This window comes from Siniperca chuatsi, linkage group LG11 (genome assembly GCF_020085105.1).
Source record: "Siniperca chuatsi isolate FFG_IHB_CAS linkage group LG11, ASM2008510v1, whole genome shotgun sequence".
NCBI classification, from domain to species: Eukaryota; Metazoa; Chordata; class Actinopteri; order Centrarchiformes; family Sinipercidae; genus Siniperca; species Siniperca chuatsi.
In genome coordinates, this window is record NC_058052.1 from 17,574,583 (window position 1) to 17,589,211 (window position 14,629).

Consider the following 14,629-nt stretch of genomic DNA (forward strand, 5'->3'; position numbering starts at 1 on the left):
TTTACCGATTATTTAGCTAATTGGATCAGAAAACTAACATGAAAGTGCACTGTATATTATGTTACAAAGTTCATGAGGAGAAATTGGAAAATGGATACTGTGATGGGTCGGGCATGGTTGAAATCAATATCACAACATTCATACTATCACATAAAATAATGAAACTGATATTCAGTTCCATCAACTGTATTCCACTGTTATAAATTGCATCAGACAGAACTCTTAATTAATGTAAAGCTAAACTATCTGGTTCTTGTAAAACAATAACACACGATCAAATCATCATGATATAATTCCACTGTTGATACAGTAAATGATTACATTGAATTGAGTAGGGCAGTGGTGGGTGAGAACATCCATAGTTCTAAAATAGTCCTGGATGTAGCACAACAAAACATTTCTGATTTTAAGTTTCAGTCAAAACTACAAGCATCACTCTACCAAAACTGCACTTGACATTTAAATGCATACTCGCACTAATTCTGCTTTTAACTCACGCTGCTTTTGATTCCACTGATCAGCTTATACTGCTTGATGAGATAGGATAATTGAGTTGGCATATCTTGAATACCCATTGAGTATATTTTCTTCTGTTTAGTCTGACAGGGCCTTCACTGTCTCTATAGGTAAATTTACATCCTTATCAGCCTTAAGTGATACGTGACTCCTTCATGGATCAACAGTTGATCCGTTGTATTCATCTCTTAAGACGTAATCTGTTTCATTTGAAATAGCCTCTTTGCTGTGTAAAGCATGATTGCCCGACTGCCACTAACACCTGCAGAAACAACAACAACAACAGAAATTCTTGTTCTAGGCTCTGGAAAGTCATAATAATCTTTACAACCAAGCATATGCATTGACTTTTATTATAAAATTCTATCCCAAAATGTTTGCATAATTTGATTCAGCACTCAAGTCACATTATTTTAAGCTTTATCCAGCTTTCAACCAGCTTTGCAATCAATCACCTACAGTTAGCACTGAAGGTTTTTGATTGGCTCCAGGAAAATAAAACTGTGCAGACTAAACCAAAATTGAAAACTGGAATATCAAATAATAGATACTAGAGTAGTAATTAATGAATTTAGTAGAACTGAATGGGATACTGGTTAAACAATCAGTTTATTAGTGAAATACTGTTAACAGAACTTAAAAAAGAAAATACAAGCCTTTTTTTAGTTATTGATATCATAATGCGTGTGATATTAGCATTGCATATTAATATCTATGTGTGCCATGTTTAACAGTTTATGACATACTGCAGGTGCAGACATATCAAGTTCAAGTTGACATTTAAATGAGGCTAGTTCATTTTCAATCCCCTGCAAGAATTTAATTACACATGATGTAAAAATCTGCAGATGGGAGCTCTTACATACATTTCTAAATGTCATCTTGACATTTAGTAACATGTAACAACTAAATGCATGTTGATATGCAAGTACCATATAATAGGGTCTAAGTATTGAAATTATATATAATACTTTTGGCTTTAATGGGTAGAGTAATATGAGTTAAACACGTATAAGGCTATAAAGCGACAATTAAACATAGACTAAAGTGAAATGCCCCTATAATACTGAATTTCTACCAAACAGCATCTAGTGACTGAAATATAACTGACAGACAAGTGAGAATAAAAATATGCACCACAGTGACTCTTCAATTATGTAGAGTGGATGGGGAAATAAATGACAAAACGGATGTCCGTGAACCTGCACAATGTTATGTATAAGGGCATATTTTGCTAAAATATCCATATCATGCTGCATCTTGATGAGTTCTTACATTTGCTAACAGGGCAGATGTATCTTTTCCAATGACACGATGGTTCAACCACATCTGGGATCAAGTTTGCCCCCTCTTTCTCCAAAAGGGGGAAGGCACGTGTCCAAAAGACTTTGTGGGAAACAGTGTTAAATTAGGTCACCCGTTCCGCCCTCTTCTTAGGCGAATAAACAAGTCAAAACAGATCTCAAATGTGACCCTGCCAAGAGAGGCAGAGCAGAAACTAATGTTCTTGATGAGTTCAGCTATATGGTGAATGTTTTATTGTGCTACATTGACATGAAAGCGGTTGAAGTGAAACTACTACAGCTGTGATTTGTATTATATTATACCTAGGTAGTTGTGGTCAGAGAGTAGATAAAACAAAGGGCTTCCCAACAACACTGTCTCCCAAGAAAACAACTATGTGTTTACTTTACATTTTAGGATATGCTGCTGTGAGGAAATTGGGGTAAACAAACTGGAATGGACTCTGCTCAGTCCCATTTTTGACGGCGTCACACAGATGTTTTGGGTTTGGAAACATTTTGGGGACAACTGCTTTTCAAGCCTCATCTTGACTGCATCATGCTGACTTTTCTTTGGAAATTCACCATCTTTCATTTCCTTATCATCTCCTGCTGTTTACTTAATTATGTGAATCCTGAAGACAATCCGGATATACCAGCAATTGCCAAATATTTCAACACACAAGGGAGGTATGAAGAAGTGAACCCGTATCTCATAGAGGATATACTTGCTGTAAACAGATCCATCTTACAGCCTCCATCTGCACAATGTCATGGAATTCATCTGACTGCGATAGTAAGACATGGCACAAGGTACCCGACAACCAAAAACATCAAGGAGATGCAGCAGCTCTACAACATCGTCCTGCACAATGCCTCAGGCGAAGAGAGCTGGCTGCGTGAGATCCAGACCCAGTGGACGATGTGGTACAATGAGGACATGGACGGCCGACTCGTCCAGAAAGGTGTGAACGATCACATGCATCTGGCCGTCAGGCTGTCAAAGCTGTTCCCCTCTCTGATTTCAGAGGAGAAGCTCCGAGGTGGATTCTTCAAATTCATAACCAGCTCAAAGCACAGGTGTGTCAACAGCACACTGTCCTTCAAGGCCGGACTGACAGAGCTGTGGGCTATTACAGGTATGCCCATGATGATATGATACTATTATGATTTACCTCTTGTATGCATTTTCAATATAACGTGTTCCCTTTTTTTCCCTACCCAGATAAGGAGTTTGACCATGCAGTGAATGATGCTCTGATGAGGTTTTTTGACCAGTGCGCCAGGTTTGTGGAGGAAGTTGATAACAACCCCTCTGCTCTGTCAGAGGTGGACAAGTTCAAGCAGGGACCAGAGATGAGGAGGGTCCAGGAGAAGATCGCAGACCGTCTCAGAGTCCCGTACAGTCTCATCACAGATGGTCATATGTGCAGAAATGCTACCTTTTTACGCTGTTGAGTGTGTTGTCTGCATGTACTCTAAAGTATTTAGATATTTATCATATTTCCCAAGGATCCATGCTCTCAATAGTCTCGTGTACTGGGTTTCTTAACTGACTGATCAAGACTATATATATATGTGTCCCAGGTATATTACAGGTATGAAAAAAGTAATTCCAGATTCTTGAGTAAATTTGCCGTTAATCCAAGCATAGTAAATTTACAGTATTGAATCTGTGTCACAGCCTAAAACAGACTATAGCCTCAGTGCATATTGATTAGATACTTTGTATCAGCTATAATACATCCACTGGGTGGAGCTGTTTTCTAATTTGTAAGTAGTGAGGCCTCTGCACCAGGTTGTAGTGAACCATGTCATTTATGGCCTTGAATTAGTATCATAAGCTTCAAAAAGTAATAATTAAGCCTACTTAGGTGCTTCAGTGTTAAGATTAAGACAAACTACTTTCTGAGCAACTGTAGTGTTACTAGATAGTAGAATAGTTTTTGGTGCTTATAGTGGAAGTATGCGCTCTCTAAGTGCTTTCTTTATTTTGAGAGAATGTCACTTTTCTGGCATCTCAGATTTCTAAATGGCTGCATTCTCTGTGTAATTTCACCACATCCTCTCCTGCAGATATGTCTGAGGCTGCATTTTACTTGTGTGCTTATGAATTTGCAATCAAGGCGGTGAACTCCCCCTGGTGTCAGCTCTTTGATGAGGATGATGCAAAGGTAGGAGCAATTAGCTGTCAACTGTATGTAGATTTAATGTGGCAGCAGCATCAAATGCTTCCCTTAATTCAGCTATAATGTTTATGAGGCTGAATACAGTTAGTCAGGAGATATTTGCAGGTCAGAAACATGAACTGCTTGTTTGAAGTTCATTTATTTACGGAGTCATTTATTACAGTGAGAATAAATGGGATGTTTTCCTGCACAATTGACCTTTTTCACAGGCACATGTGTTACTAATAGCATTAACTGTGGCTCTGTTCTATTTGAATGTCCTATTGCCAGTGTGATAGTGAGCCAGTATGCACAATACCAGGACCCTGACACTGAAGCAGCTAAATTGAATTCATCCATTATTTTTACACCTGTGCTTTTCCTGCTATGGCATGTTAAAATGTCTTCTGTGTCACTGAGAATGTCTACACTCTGCAGCTTTGGCAGCACATGTACTATTTCACCATCATATGAAGTTCATTTATTTATAGAGGTCTTTATCACCAAGTGTAGAACAGGATGTTTTTCTACATAAGGAAATATAGTTCAAATTTACAAGCAAGTCTCCTTGGACTTGAGGCACTTCTAGAGAGCCACACTTGGGCCGACCAGAGGAGCACATGGGTTAACCAGGGCCACAGGAATGTACAGATACTTAACCAACTATTGAATTCAACTCAAACAGGACAAAGCAAACAAACAGCTCCATTTAATCTAGGTCAGAGGTACTCAGCACCCTCAACACTAGGCGAATCATCTAGATATCCTATTGCTTGTTTCTAACAAAAGAAGGAGGAATATTAACTTCAGTGTCTTGTTCCAGCATACACTCAAAAGCAAAATCACCTTCTCGCACACCATTCATTTACCGAGAAAACCTTTGGCATTATACGTATAAGAAAGAGCCTTTGTGTCTTGTGTTACAAGCTGGCCTCACACTCAAAACTAACAAAATGGGATATTGTTCTTTTTAAAGTCTAAAGCTCACCCACACACAGGCTACCTTTGAACTATCTGCACCAACAGGTGATGGAGTATGCAAGTGACCTGAGGGAATTCTGGAAAAGAGGCTATGGTTATGATATTAACAGCAAGTCGAGCTGCATTCTCTTTCATGATGTATTTAGTCGACTGGACAAGGCAGCCAGCGAGAACAAGTAAGTGAACTTTAAATGACGTGCAGTCCATAAAAATGTACTTGCTGAAGACCTTGATGAAAACCTTCAAGTGGAATAGATGAAATAATCACCGGTATCATTGGTTCTACCTACTTGTCGCCCGATCTTGGTTGTTTTGCTGTTGTCAAAAGTTAAGTACTGTAAGACTAGTCTGTGTCCTCCCTTAGTTACAAGTATGGAGGTTTAAAATGTGTCCTCAGATTGCATATTTTGCTTTGTAGCAAGTGTTTTTGTCCTCTCTTGTGTTTTTTTATACTAAACACGTGTGAAATACAGCTCCTTCAGTGTTACAGCAGAAGCTATGTTAAATTCTGAACCCCACTTGTCCTGTATGTCAGGTCAGGCCAGCAGGTGACTGAAGCCGTGACAGTCCAGGTCGGCCATGCAGATACCCTGCTGCCGCTGCTTACCCTCCTGGGCTTCTTCAAGGACAACGATACCCTGACTTCTACCAACTACGCCACACAGGCCAAACGCTCCTTCCGCACCAGCCACATGTTACCCTATGCGGCTAACTTACTCCTGGTGCTATACGACTGCGGGGGAGGCGACCTGAGACTGCAGCCACTGCTCAACGAGAAGCCTGTGACTTTCCCCGGTTTGACTGACCAGCGGGCCTCCATACCGCTCTATCAAGACGTCAAAGAGCACTACAGTGAACTGCTCCAAGGCTGTGACTTTGAGACTGAGTGTCAGCTGTTCAAGCATCCTGCTTAAGTTTAGGCAGACAGGGTGGATTCTGGAGATGACGACATTATAGTGGCTTTAATGTGTTTTGATTTGCAAAATGGAGTGAGAATTGTGGTCCTAATGGGAGCATCTTAGTCTGAATGCTTCTCCTATGTAAACCATCAGTTTGACCTTCCCTTTTATTAGAATGAAGCAACAAGGAAGCATTTTCTCCCTTTGTCTTATGCCTGAAAAGGCAGATTTAATGTCTCTGAAACACCCCATGATCCCAGCCTAGGAATTAAATTTCAAGTTCACCTGTACCACTACAGTATTACTACTGCTATATTGCTTATTTTTTCCATTATTGCGCAATGTAGAGCAGGAATTAAAGACTTTTTTGCAGTGTACATATTTTATATGTTCTGCTTAGGAATTTTACACATCTATATTCATCACTTTGCTGTTTCCTGATTTTCAAGAAGCATTTCCTGAAGTGAAGTGTGCTGCAATTTTTGACTGCTATTGCTTCAACCAAAATTGGTTACCCTTGGTTTGAGAAAGCACAAGATTGCATGGTCAGGCAGACAGGGTAGATTTTGGAGAAGATTCTGGAGTTATAGTGGTTTTAGTCTCTTTTATTTGCAAAATGTAATAAACAATGTGCTCCCACCATGAAAATGTAACTGGTTGAATAAGCACGTTTCAACTGTTCTGCTTTTGAAATTTTAAATGTGGATGTCTTCCATTGATCACTTTGCTGCTTACTGTAATCAACATTTTCAGAAACCACTAACATGTTTTGCTTTCTTTCAATAGTTATGGCAAATAAATAGAAAGAACTACAATATAGAAAACGGTTTAATCAGTTATTAATAATAATAACTTTCTAAAAAGGAAATAATGTAGTTTATATCAACATAAATCCATATGCAATAGTATCTCAATTTGTTTTTTTCATATGAAATAACTTTGAGTTAATACCAGTGGTTGACTCGCAACCTATACATTGATTTAACCACTGTAAGGCCAGAAAAGTGATTCATAAAAATACTAATTATTTAGGTACCTACTGAAATAAAATTCACTTTTATTATACAGAAATTAATATATGATAACAAATGGCAGGGTGGTGACTAAAATATGCAGCAGTGGGAAGCCAGGGTACACAGCAACTGTGTACAGTGGTGGAATGTAACCAAGTACATTTACTCGAGTACTGTATTTATTTACAATGTTAATGTGTTTGTACTTTACTTGAGTATTTCTATTTTATGACACTTTATACTTCTACTCCACTACACTGAGATGTGAAATATTGTACTTTTTTCTCCACTAAATTTTTTGGGAGCTTTCATTACTGGTTACTTTTCAGATTAAAATTGTACATAATAATCATCTTATAAAATACAACACATTATCAAAGATTAAACCAGTGCTTTGCAAAATTTTTGGTTTGTGAGTATCAAATTGGGCCCTCTTGTCACGTTTCAGATGTCTAAGAGTTGTTAGCAGTTCAACCAAAGACAGATTTCCCCTCTAAACTTCTCATCTAAATAACTGTATGAGGTAAAAGTATCCAGTATTTCACACAAAACAGCAAAAGTTAGAGAAAAGTCTGAAAAATACATTCAAATTTGTGTAGCAGAACTTTATTTTTCCTTATTTTTTCTCCAATTAGTCATCTCACGACCCCTCAGATTTATCTTGTGACCCTTTGGAGGGGCCCAGCCCCTATAGCTCTGCCTCAACCAGCTACAAGAGTAAAATGATGCTTACAATTTAATGCATCACTATTAATAATGTCATATAATAATGTATCTGTCACAGGAGCCAATGTTCTGCACTTTAAATAAATTTAAATTATAATACTTAGTAGGACTTTAAATGCAGGACTTATACTTGTAAAGTATTTTTACATTGAGGTATTGGTACTTTTTACTTAAATAAAGGATTTGAGTACTTCTTCCACCACTGGAGAGCAATGACAGGAGTGGCATGAATAATGCACTCCATTACCACAGCATATGATTTATGGTGTTACTTTGATCTCAGAAAGTGGTTTCTTTAAACATGGTAGGCTACTGTCAAACTAGAAAGTCAGGGGTGGAGAAAACTAATGCTAATAGAATTTATGGATGAATATAGTCATTTTAGGCTACAGGGTAAATCACCCAGCGCAACAGGACTAACTTTTAAAAAGTTTTTTAAAGTTGGGCAAGGCACCTTTAAAAATGCACATAAGCACAAACAGCAATGTGGTTAAAAATGATCAAAGTCCATTATTGTCTATTATGTAACCTCAGTGTCAGTTTAAGTAAGTAAGGCTTATCTTGCTGCTGCAAACCTCCGTGTTATGGATTGGTTGGCCAGTCCCACATCGACGACGTCACCCAGTTTTGGGTCTGGTAGGTGGGGGTGCACGCGGCCATACATTTAAACTACCAGGCTGCATCATGCCGATTATATTTTGGAAAGTTATTGTTGTTCATTTCACCACCATGACTGCCGTTTGCTGCTGTTTTCGGAACGATGTGAACCCTGAGGACAATCCAAACATACCAGCAATTGCTAAATATTTCAGCACGAAAGGGAGGTATGAGGAAGTGAACCCGTATCTCATAGAGGACATACTTGCTGTAAACAGATCGATCTTACAGCCTCCATCTGCACAATGTCGCGAAATACATGTGACGGCCATAATAAGACACGGCACAAGGTACCCGACGACCAAAAACGTGAAGAAGATGCAGAAGCTTTACGAGCTGGTCAAGAGCAGCGCCTCAGGTAAAGAGAGCTGGCTGCGTGAGATCCAGACCCAGTGGACGATGTGGTACAATGAGGACATGGACGGCCGACTCGTCCAGAAAGGTGTGAACGATCACATGCATCTGGCCGTCAGGCTGTCAAAGCTGTTCCCCTCTCTGATTTCAGAGGAGAAGCTCCGAGGTGGATTCTACAAATTCATAACCAGCTCAAAGCACAGGTGTGTCAACAGCACACTGTCCTTCAAGGCCGGACTGACAGAGCTGTGGGCTATTACAGGTATGCCCATGATGATATGATACTATTATGATTTACCTCTTGTATGCATTTTCAATATAACGTGTTCCCTTTTTTCCCTACCCAGATAAGGAGTTTGACCATGCAGTGAATGATGCTCTGATGAGGTTTTTTGACCAGTGCGCCAGGTTTGTGGAGGAAGTTGATAACAACCCCTCTGCTCTGTCAGAGGTGGACAAGTTCAAGCAGGGACCAGAGATGAGGAGGGTCCAGGAGAAGATCGCAGACCGTCTCAGAGTCCCGTATAGTCTCATCACAGATGGTCAGTGGTGGAGGAAGTATTCAGATCCTTTTTATTTGTGTTTAAAAAAAACCCCAACCAATTACAACATTGTAACAAAATGTAACAAAATAAGTATTTTCCACCAAATATATACTTAAAGTATCAAAAGTGCACACAGCACACTATAGACTGCACCTTCATTCATTTATGCACAGAACCAGTGCTCCTACACTGGACTATTACCTGACCCCGGGTTTTCTGTATTTCAACTAGTTTATGGTAATTTGATGAAACACAACTTTATTTTAGGAAGATGCACCATGTGAGCACAAAACAAACAAAAATAATAAAGGTGTTAGAACAGGGCCCCTCTACAAGACAGGGCCACAAAGTCACATAATAATGCAGGACCCTGTTGATATCAAACAAATGTAAAAGTAATCAGTTTAACCTGGGACTTTTGGGGCCCAGAGAAGTTGCCCGCTTTACCTGGTTGGTAATCCATTTTTGGTGCTATATCAATATATATTATTTTATTGGATTATTATTACTAATGCAATGTGTCAGTAACTACAGCACCCTAACTACAGATGTCAAATAAATGTAGTGGAGTGGAAGTATAAAGTAGCATAAAATGGAAATAGTCAAGTAAAGTAGAAATATCTCAACCTGTACTTAAGTAAATGTACTACTTAGTAACTTACCTCCACTGAAGATGGTCATTATGTTGCTTCAACATGGGCTGGGGGAAGCCAAGATCGAACCACCAATCTTCCGATTAGTAGACAACTCGCTCTACCATCTAAGCCACAGCTGGCCCTACAAGTAAAAGCACAAAAGTATTTGCATCAAAATATACTATACGTACTCATTATGCAGAATGGTCCATTTCAGAATAATATAAATTATATTATTGGATTATTATTATTATAGCTATATAAATATGTTCATTACTTTAATGTTGCAGCTGGTAAAGATTGGGCTTATTTTTTACTATTTATACTGCCGGATAGCCTGTGAATTTCACCAAGGAAACAAAAATGTTTTATCTGTATCCATAATAATACATTATAATTTATTTGTTGATTAAAATTTGTATTAATAATCTGAATCTGCTAAGTAATTAAAGGTATCAAATAAATATTTTGTAAAATGTACAATATTTGCTTCCAAAAGGTAGTGGAGTAGAAGAAATACTCAAGTATAACAAGTACCTCAAAATTGTACGTAAGTACAGTACTAGAGTATATGTACTTAGTTACTTTCCACCACTACACACTTGATGATTTTCAGAGGATTTTCCTTAAAAACTGCCTCATTTACATCCATTCATTATTCATTTATTATTGAAATCTTTATTATGTATTATAAATGCTGGACTGTGGTGCTCTGTTGTGGGTTAGGTATTAGAACATACCATATTTCACAGTGAGTATTTGCACAGTAGGTGGAGCTGTTTTCTAATTTGCAAGTATTGGAGCTCCACTAGACTGTGTTGTAGCCAGTTTTGACTTTATTTGGGGCCTTGAATAAATGTCACACTGGTGCAGTGATTAAGCAATACACAGCATGGTGTTAGGATGAAATGGATCACTTCCCAGTGCATTTGGTTGTGCTTGTTTTAATGGCTGGCTGGCCTGTCAGATTTCACTACTTATTAACATTTTATTGGAACCTTTCTCCTGCAGATATGGCCGAAGCTGCATTTTACTTGTGTGCTTATGAGTTTGCCATCAAGACTGTGAACTCCCCATGGTGTCGGCTTTTCGATGAGGTCGATGCACAGGTACGGGCCTCAGCTACTTAAAGATTGTAGATTTTGTGTGCCGGTGTCATCAAATGTTAAGTTACTCTTAATTATGTATCACAATGTGGACAAATATGATGCTTTCCTGCACAAGTAGACACTTTGTCAAAACTGCCCTGGATTTCAGAATGCAAAAATGTCCATATCATGCTATATCTTTGGCACTTGTAGACTGTGTGAAGTTAATTTTTGTATGGGCCTTTTTTATCACAATGTGTACAGTTTTTCTAAAACTTTGTTTAAATGTATCACTAACAGGTCTGCAAGAAACAGAAAACCTAGGATAGGAACAGAAAGGAAAAATAACAAGATAAAAAATTGGATAAAGCAAGCTTATCTAATCGTGCTAGAAGTACCCAGCACCAGCAGTCTTAGACCCTCAAATCATGAGAGGAACAATGTCATCAAAGACACTCTTTAGTAAGAAAAAAAGTCTTGAATATGTTTTATCTATTTTTTTGTTTAGTTTCTTTAATCCTGAATTTAAAAGTCTAACCTGGACAGGGGGCTGCAAATTTACTTAACCTAGACTTTAGGGGTGTAATGGTACAAAAAATTCACGGTTCGGTATGTACCTCGGTTTTAGGGTCACGGTTCGGTAAGTTTTTGGTACAGCAGGGAAAACAAAAAAAAAAATTTTTGTAATTTGAAAAATGTAAACATTCAACAGTGGCTGATTGACCGTGATTCTTACTGTAACAGTTAATGCACTCAAATACTGTCATATTGCCAATAAGAAAAAAATAAATAACACATAACACAAATGTCAATAATGCTCCCTCATAATACTGTTGATAATTCCCGAACAATTGCAGCTTGTGCTGGTTTACCTAGGGCAGGCACAACGAAATGAACGTGAAGACACATTGTAGTGGGGCTCAAGCACTTTGATATATATAGTTCCAGTATGGTCGCATATCTGTAGCGATAAACACTCCTATAGCACTAGTTATTGATTTGGCACAGTCTGAATCTGCAGTGAGAGGCTGCCTGAACGCTGTGGGGACAAGGACTCGCCTTCCAGTCTGGTTTTGTCTCGTTACGCTAATCAACACATTTGGGCTAAGCCTACTAGCATGCTACAGCTGATAGACAGCAACTGGCGCAACTCACACTCTAGAATTTCTGTTCCACGCGTGTACGCGGGTAGTCGACATGAATAGACGATTTTGACAGTAATAGTTTGGGTCACAGGTCGTACCGATCCGAGGAAGTCGCATACCGAACCGAACGTCCTGTACCGAACGGTTCGGGATGAATACACGTACCGCTTACACCCCTACTAGACACCCTATACTAGATCTGTTGCATTACTTCTTACTATGAAATCTGTATTGTTAAATAAACACATAGTCTTCACCCCACACTCAGACTTGCAGTTTTTTTACCAACAGGTTATGGAGTATGCAAATGACCTGAAACAATTCTGGAAAAGAGCCTATGGTTATGATATTAACAGCAAGTCGAGCTGCATTCTCTTCCATGATATGTTTAGTCGACTTGACAAAGCAGCCAGCGAGAACAAGTGAGTAAAACTTAAATGTCCTTCAGTACATAAAAATGTAGGTGTTACTCTGTATTTTTCTTATTGTGAACAAATCCCATGAAAATACCTAAACCAACAATGTGTTAGTCCATCTCTCAATACTTCCCAACATCCTTACTTTTCTTTGGCTCTTTCAGTGCTACTGTGTGGCTCACTGATGTATTTTTAAGACTATGGAATAAGCATGTCAAGCATACACAGACAATGCTTGTTAGTAGGTTCAATTCATTGTTGTTTTTTGTCTTTGTTGATTTGTTGACAATAAGAAAAATATAGAATATCACCAGCCTTATCCTTTAAACCACAGCATGGTAAGACACTGAGTAATAGAATAAGACACTACAAGTAGAGCTGAAATGATTAGTCGTTTAATTGATAAGTCGATCAACATAAAAGTAATCTGCAACACTAAAACACTCGCTGTTTCCAGCTTCTCCAATTTGATGGTTTGTTGTTTTTCTCTGTTTTATATCATGTCTTGACTGTTGGTTGGACAAAACAAGACCCTTGGAAACCTAATTACAAGTGTTGGTACTGACTGGGCCAAGCTCTCCTGGCCCTGGAGGCTAACCTGAGGGAGAGACCTCCCAGTGGTCCCCAGGACAGAATATCCCAAATCTAAATTGTGTGACTAAATGTAGCACTAATTTGAGTGAATATGCAATAGCATGATGTGAAACAAGTATGGCATGCATAGAGAACAAGTCACAACTTGTTAAACTGACAAAAGCACAACATATAGTACTAGAACGAAGTGTTGCTCCAGTAACAAATCATTTACAAATTGTGTTGAATTGCATGATATTGTACAGGTGTTACTGCTTTTGTGTTTTGTGAGATTTCTCATTCAGTGCGTCTGCCTCATGATCTGGGTTGTTTTGCTTTTGCTCTTGGCAAGAGGCGTTGCTTTTCTGTTTGAAACTCTCCCTGGTTAAAGACTCGCCATATCCCTTAGTTACTAGTATGGAGGTCAAAAATATGTCCCTCCACAGATGTCACTGAAAATTAAGAGTGGCGTAGTCACTTGTCTAACAACTCAGACATTACTTGGTACATGTTTCATGCATTTTAGAAGCTGGAGCCAGAGCTTGTTTGGCATTTTTAACAATTAATCGTTTATCAAAATTTTTGCCAATTTAAAAGCCAATTAACGCCTAGTTTTAGGTTAATAGTTGTCCACGAGGTTTGTCCGATTGTTTCAGTATCAGGCTGAATTGACTCTTCTGTGGATGTTTTCCAGACTTGTATCTGATATAATATGAAAACTTAGCTTGCAAGATGTAGTCTGAATAATTTACTTTGACACTTCTTGACATTTTTTAAACAGAGCTCATTCTGTGTTAGACCTGAAACTGATGATGTATATCCTGTATGTCAGGTCAGGCCAGCAGGTGACTGAAGCCGTGACAGTCCAGGTCGGCCATGCAGAGACCCTGCTGCCGCTGCTTACCCTCCTGGGCTTCTTCAAGGACAACGATACCCTGACTTCTACCAACTACGCCACACAGGCCAAACGCTCCTTCCGCACCAGCCACATGTTACCCTATGCAGCTAACTTACTCCTGGTGCTATACGACTGCGGGGGAGGCGACCTGAGACTGCAGCCACTGCTCAACGAGAAGCCTGTGACTTTCCCCGGTTTGACTGACCAGCGGGCCTCCATACCGCTCTATCAAGACGTCAAAGAGCACTACAGTGAACTGCTCCAAGGCTGTGACTTTGAGACTGAGTGTCAGCTGTTCAAGCATCCTGCTTAAGTTTAGGCAGACAGGGTGGATTCTGGAGATGACGACATTATAGTGGCTTTAATGTGTTTTGATTTGCAAAATGGAGTGAGAATTGTGGTCCCAATGGGAGCATCTTAGTCTGAATGCTTCTCCTATGTAAACCATCAGTTTGACCTTCCCTTTTATTAGAATGAAGCAACAAGGAAGCATTTTCTCCCTTTGTCTTATGCCTGAAAAGGCAGATTTAATGTCTCTGAAACACCCCATGATCCCAGCCTAGGAATTAGATTTCAAGTTCACCTGTACCACTACAGTATTACTACTGCTATATTGCTTATTTTTTCCATTATTGCGCAATGTAGAGCAGGAATTAAAGACTATATTCATCACTTTGCTGTTTCCCGATTTTCAAGAAGCATTTCCTGAAGTGAAGTGTGCTGCAATTTTTG

At 39.0% G+C, this 14,629-nt stretch overlaps 2 protein-coding genes across 2 annotated transcripts; both read left to right on the forward strand.

The window, feature by feature from the left end:
• Positions 1 to 2,086: 2,086 nt before the first annotated feature.
• LOC122884082 (multiple inositol polyphosphate phosphatase 1-like) lies at positions 2,087 to 6,662 on the forward strand. The gene is made up of 5 exons (XM_044213479.1): positions 2,087 to 2,938; positions 3,025 to 3,219; positions 3,876 to 3,973; positions 4,994 to 5,124; positions 5,484 to 6,662. Exons 1-5 carry the CDS (start codon positions 2,359 to 2,361, stop codon positions 5,860 to 5,862), a joined length of 1,383 nt encoding a protein of 460 aa, XP_044069414.1. The 5' UTR covers positions 2,087 to 2,358; the 3' UTR covers positions 5,863 to 6,662.
• A 1,415-nt stretch (positions 6,663 to 8,077) lies between these two features.
• On the forward strand, positions 8,078 to 14,569 carry LOC122884032 (multiple inositol polyphosphate phosphatase 1-like). The gene is made up of 5 exons (XM_044213323.1): positions 8,078 to 8,859; positions 8,945 to 9,139; positions 10,789 to 10,886; positions 12,302 to 12,432; positions 13,832 to 14,569. The coding sequence occupies exons 1-5, from the start codon at positions 8,271 to 8,273 to the stop codon at positions 14,208 to 14,210; spliced, it is 1,392 nt and encodes a 463-aa protein (XP_044069258.1). The 5' UTR covers positions 8,078 to 8,270; the 3' UTR covers positions 14,211 to 14,569.
• The last annotated feature ends 60 nt before the right edge of the window (positions 14,570 to 14,629 follow it).

Bases quoted from the DNA above. Each gene is read 5' to 3' on its own strand.
- LOC122884082 (XM_044213479.1), top strand. From the start codon at position 2,359: ATGCTGACTTTTCTTTGGAAATTCACCATCTTTCATTTCCTTATCATC. The intron at 3,220-3,875 runs GTCATATGTGCA...CCTCTCCTGCAG, and splicing joins GTACAGTCTCATCACAGATG to ATATGTCTGAGGCTGCATTT. The intron at 5,125-5,483 runs GTAAGTGAACTT...CCTGTATGTCAG, and splicing joins AAGGCAGCCAGCGAGAACAA to GTCAGGCCAGCAGGTGACTG.
- LOC122884032 (XM_044213323.1), top strand. From the start codon at position 8,271: ATGCCGATTATATTTTGGAAAGTTATTGTTGTTCATTTCACCACCATG. The intron at 9,140-10,788 runs GTCAGTGGTGGA...TTTCTCCTGCAG, and splicing joins GTATAGTCTCATCACAGATG to ATATGGCCGAAGCTGCATTT. The intron at 12,433-13,831 runs GTGAGTAAAACT...CCTGTATGTCAG, and splicing joins AAAGCAGCCAGCGAGAACAA to GTCAGGCCAGCAGGTGACTG.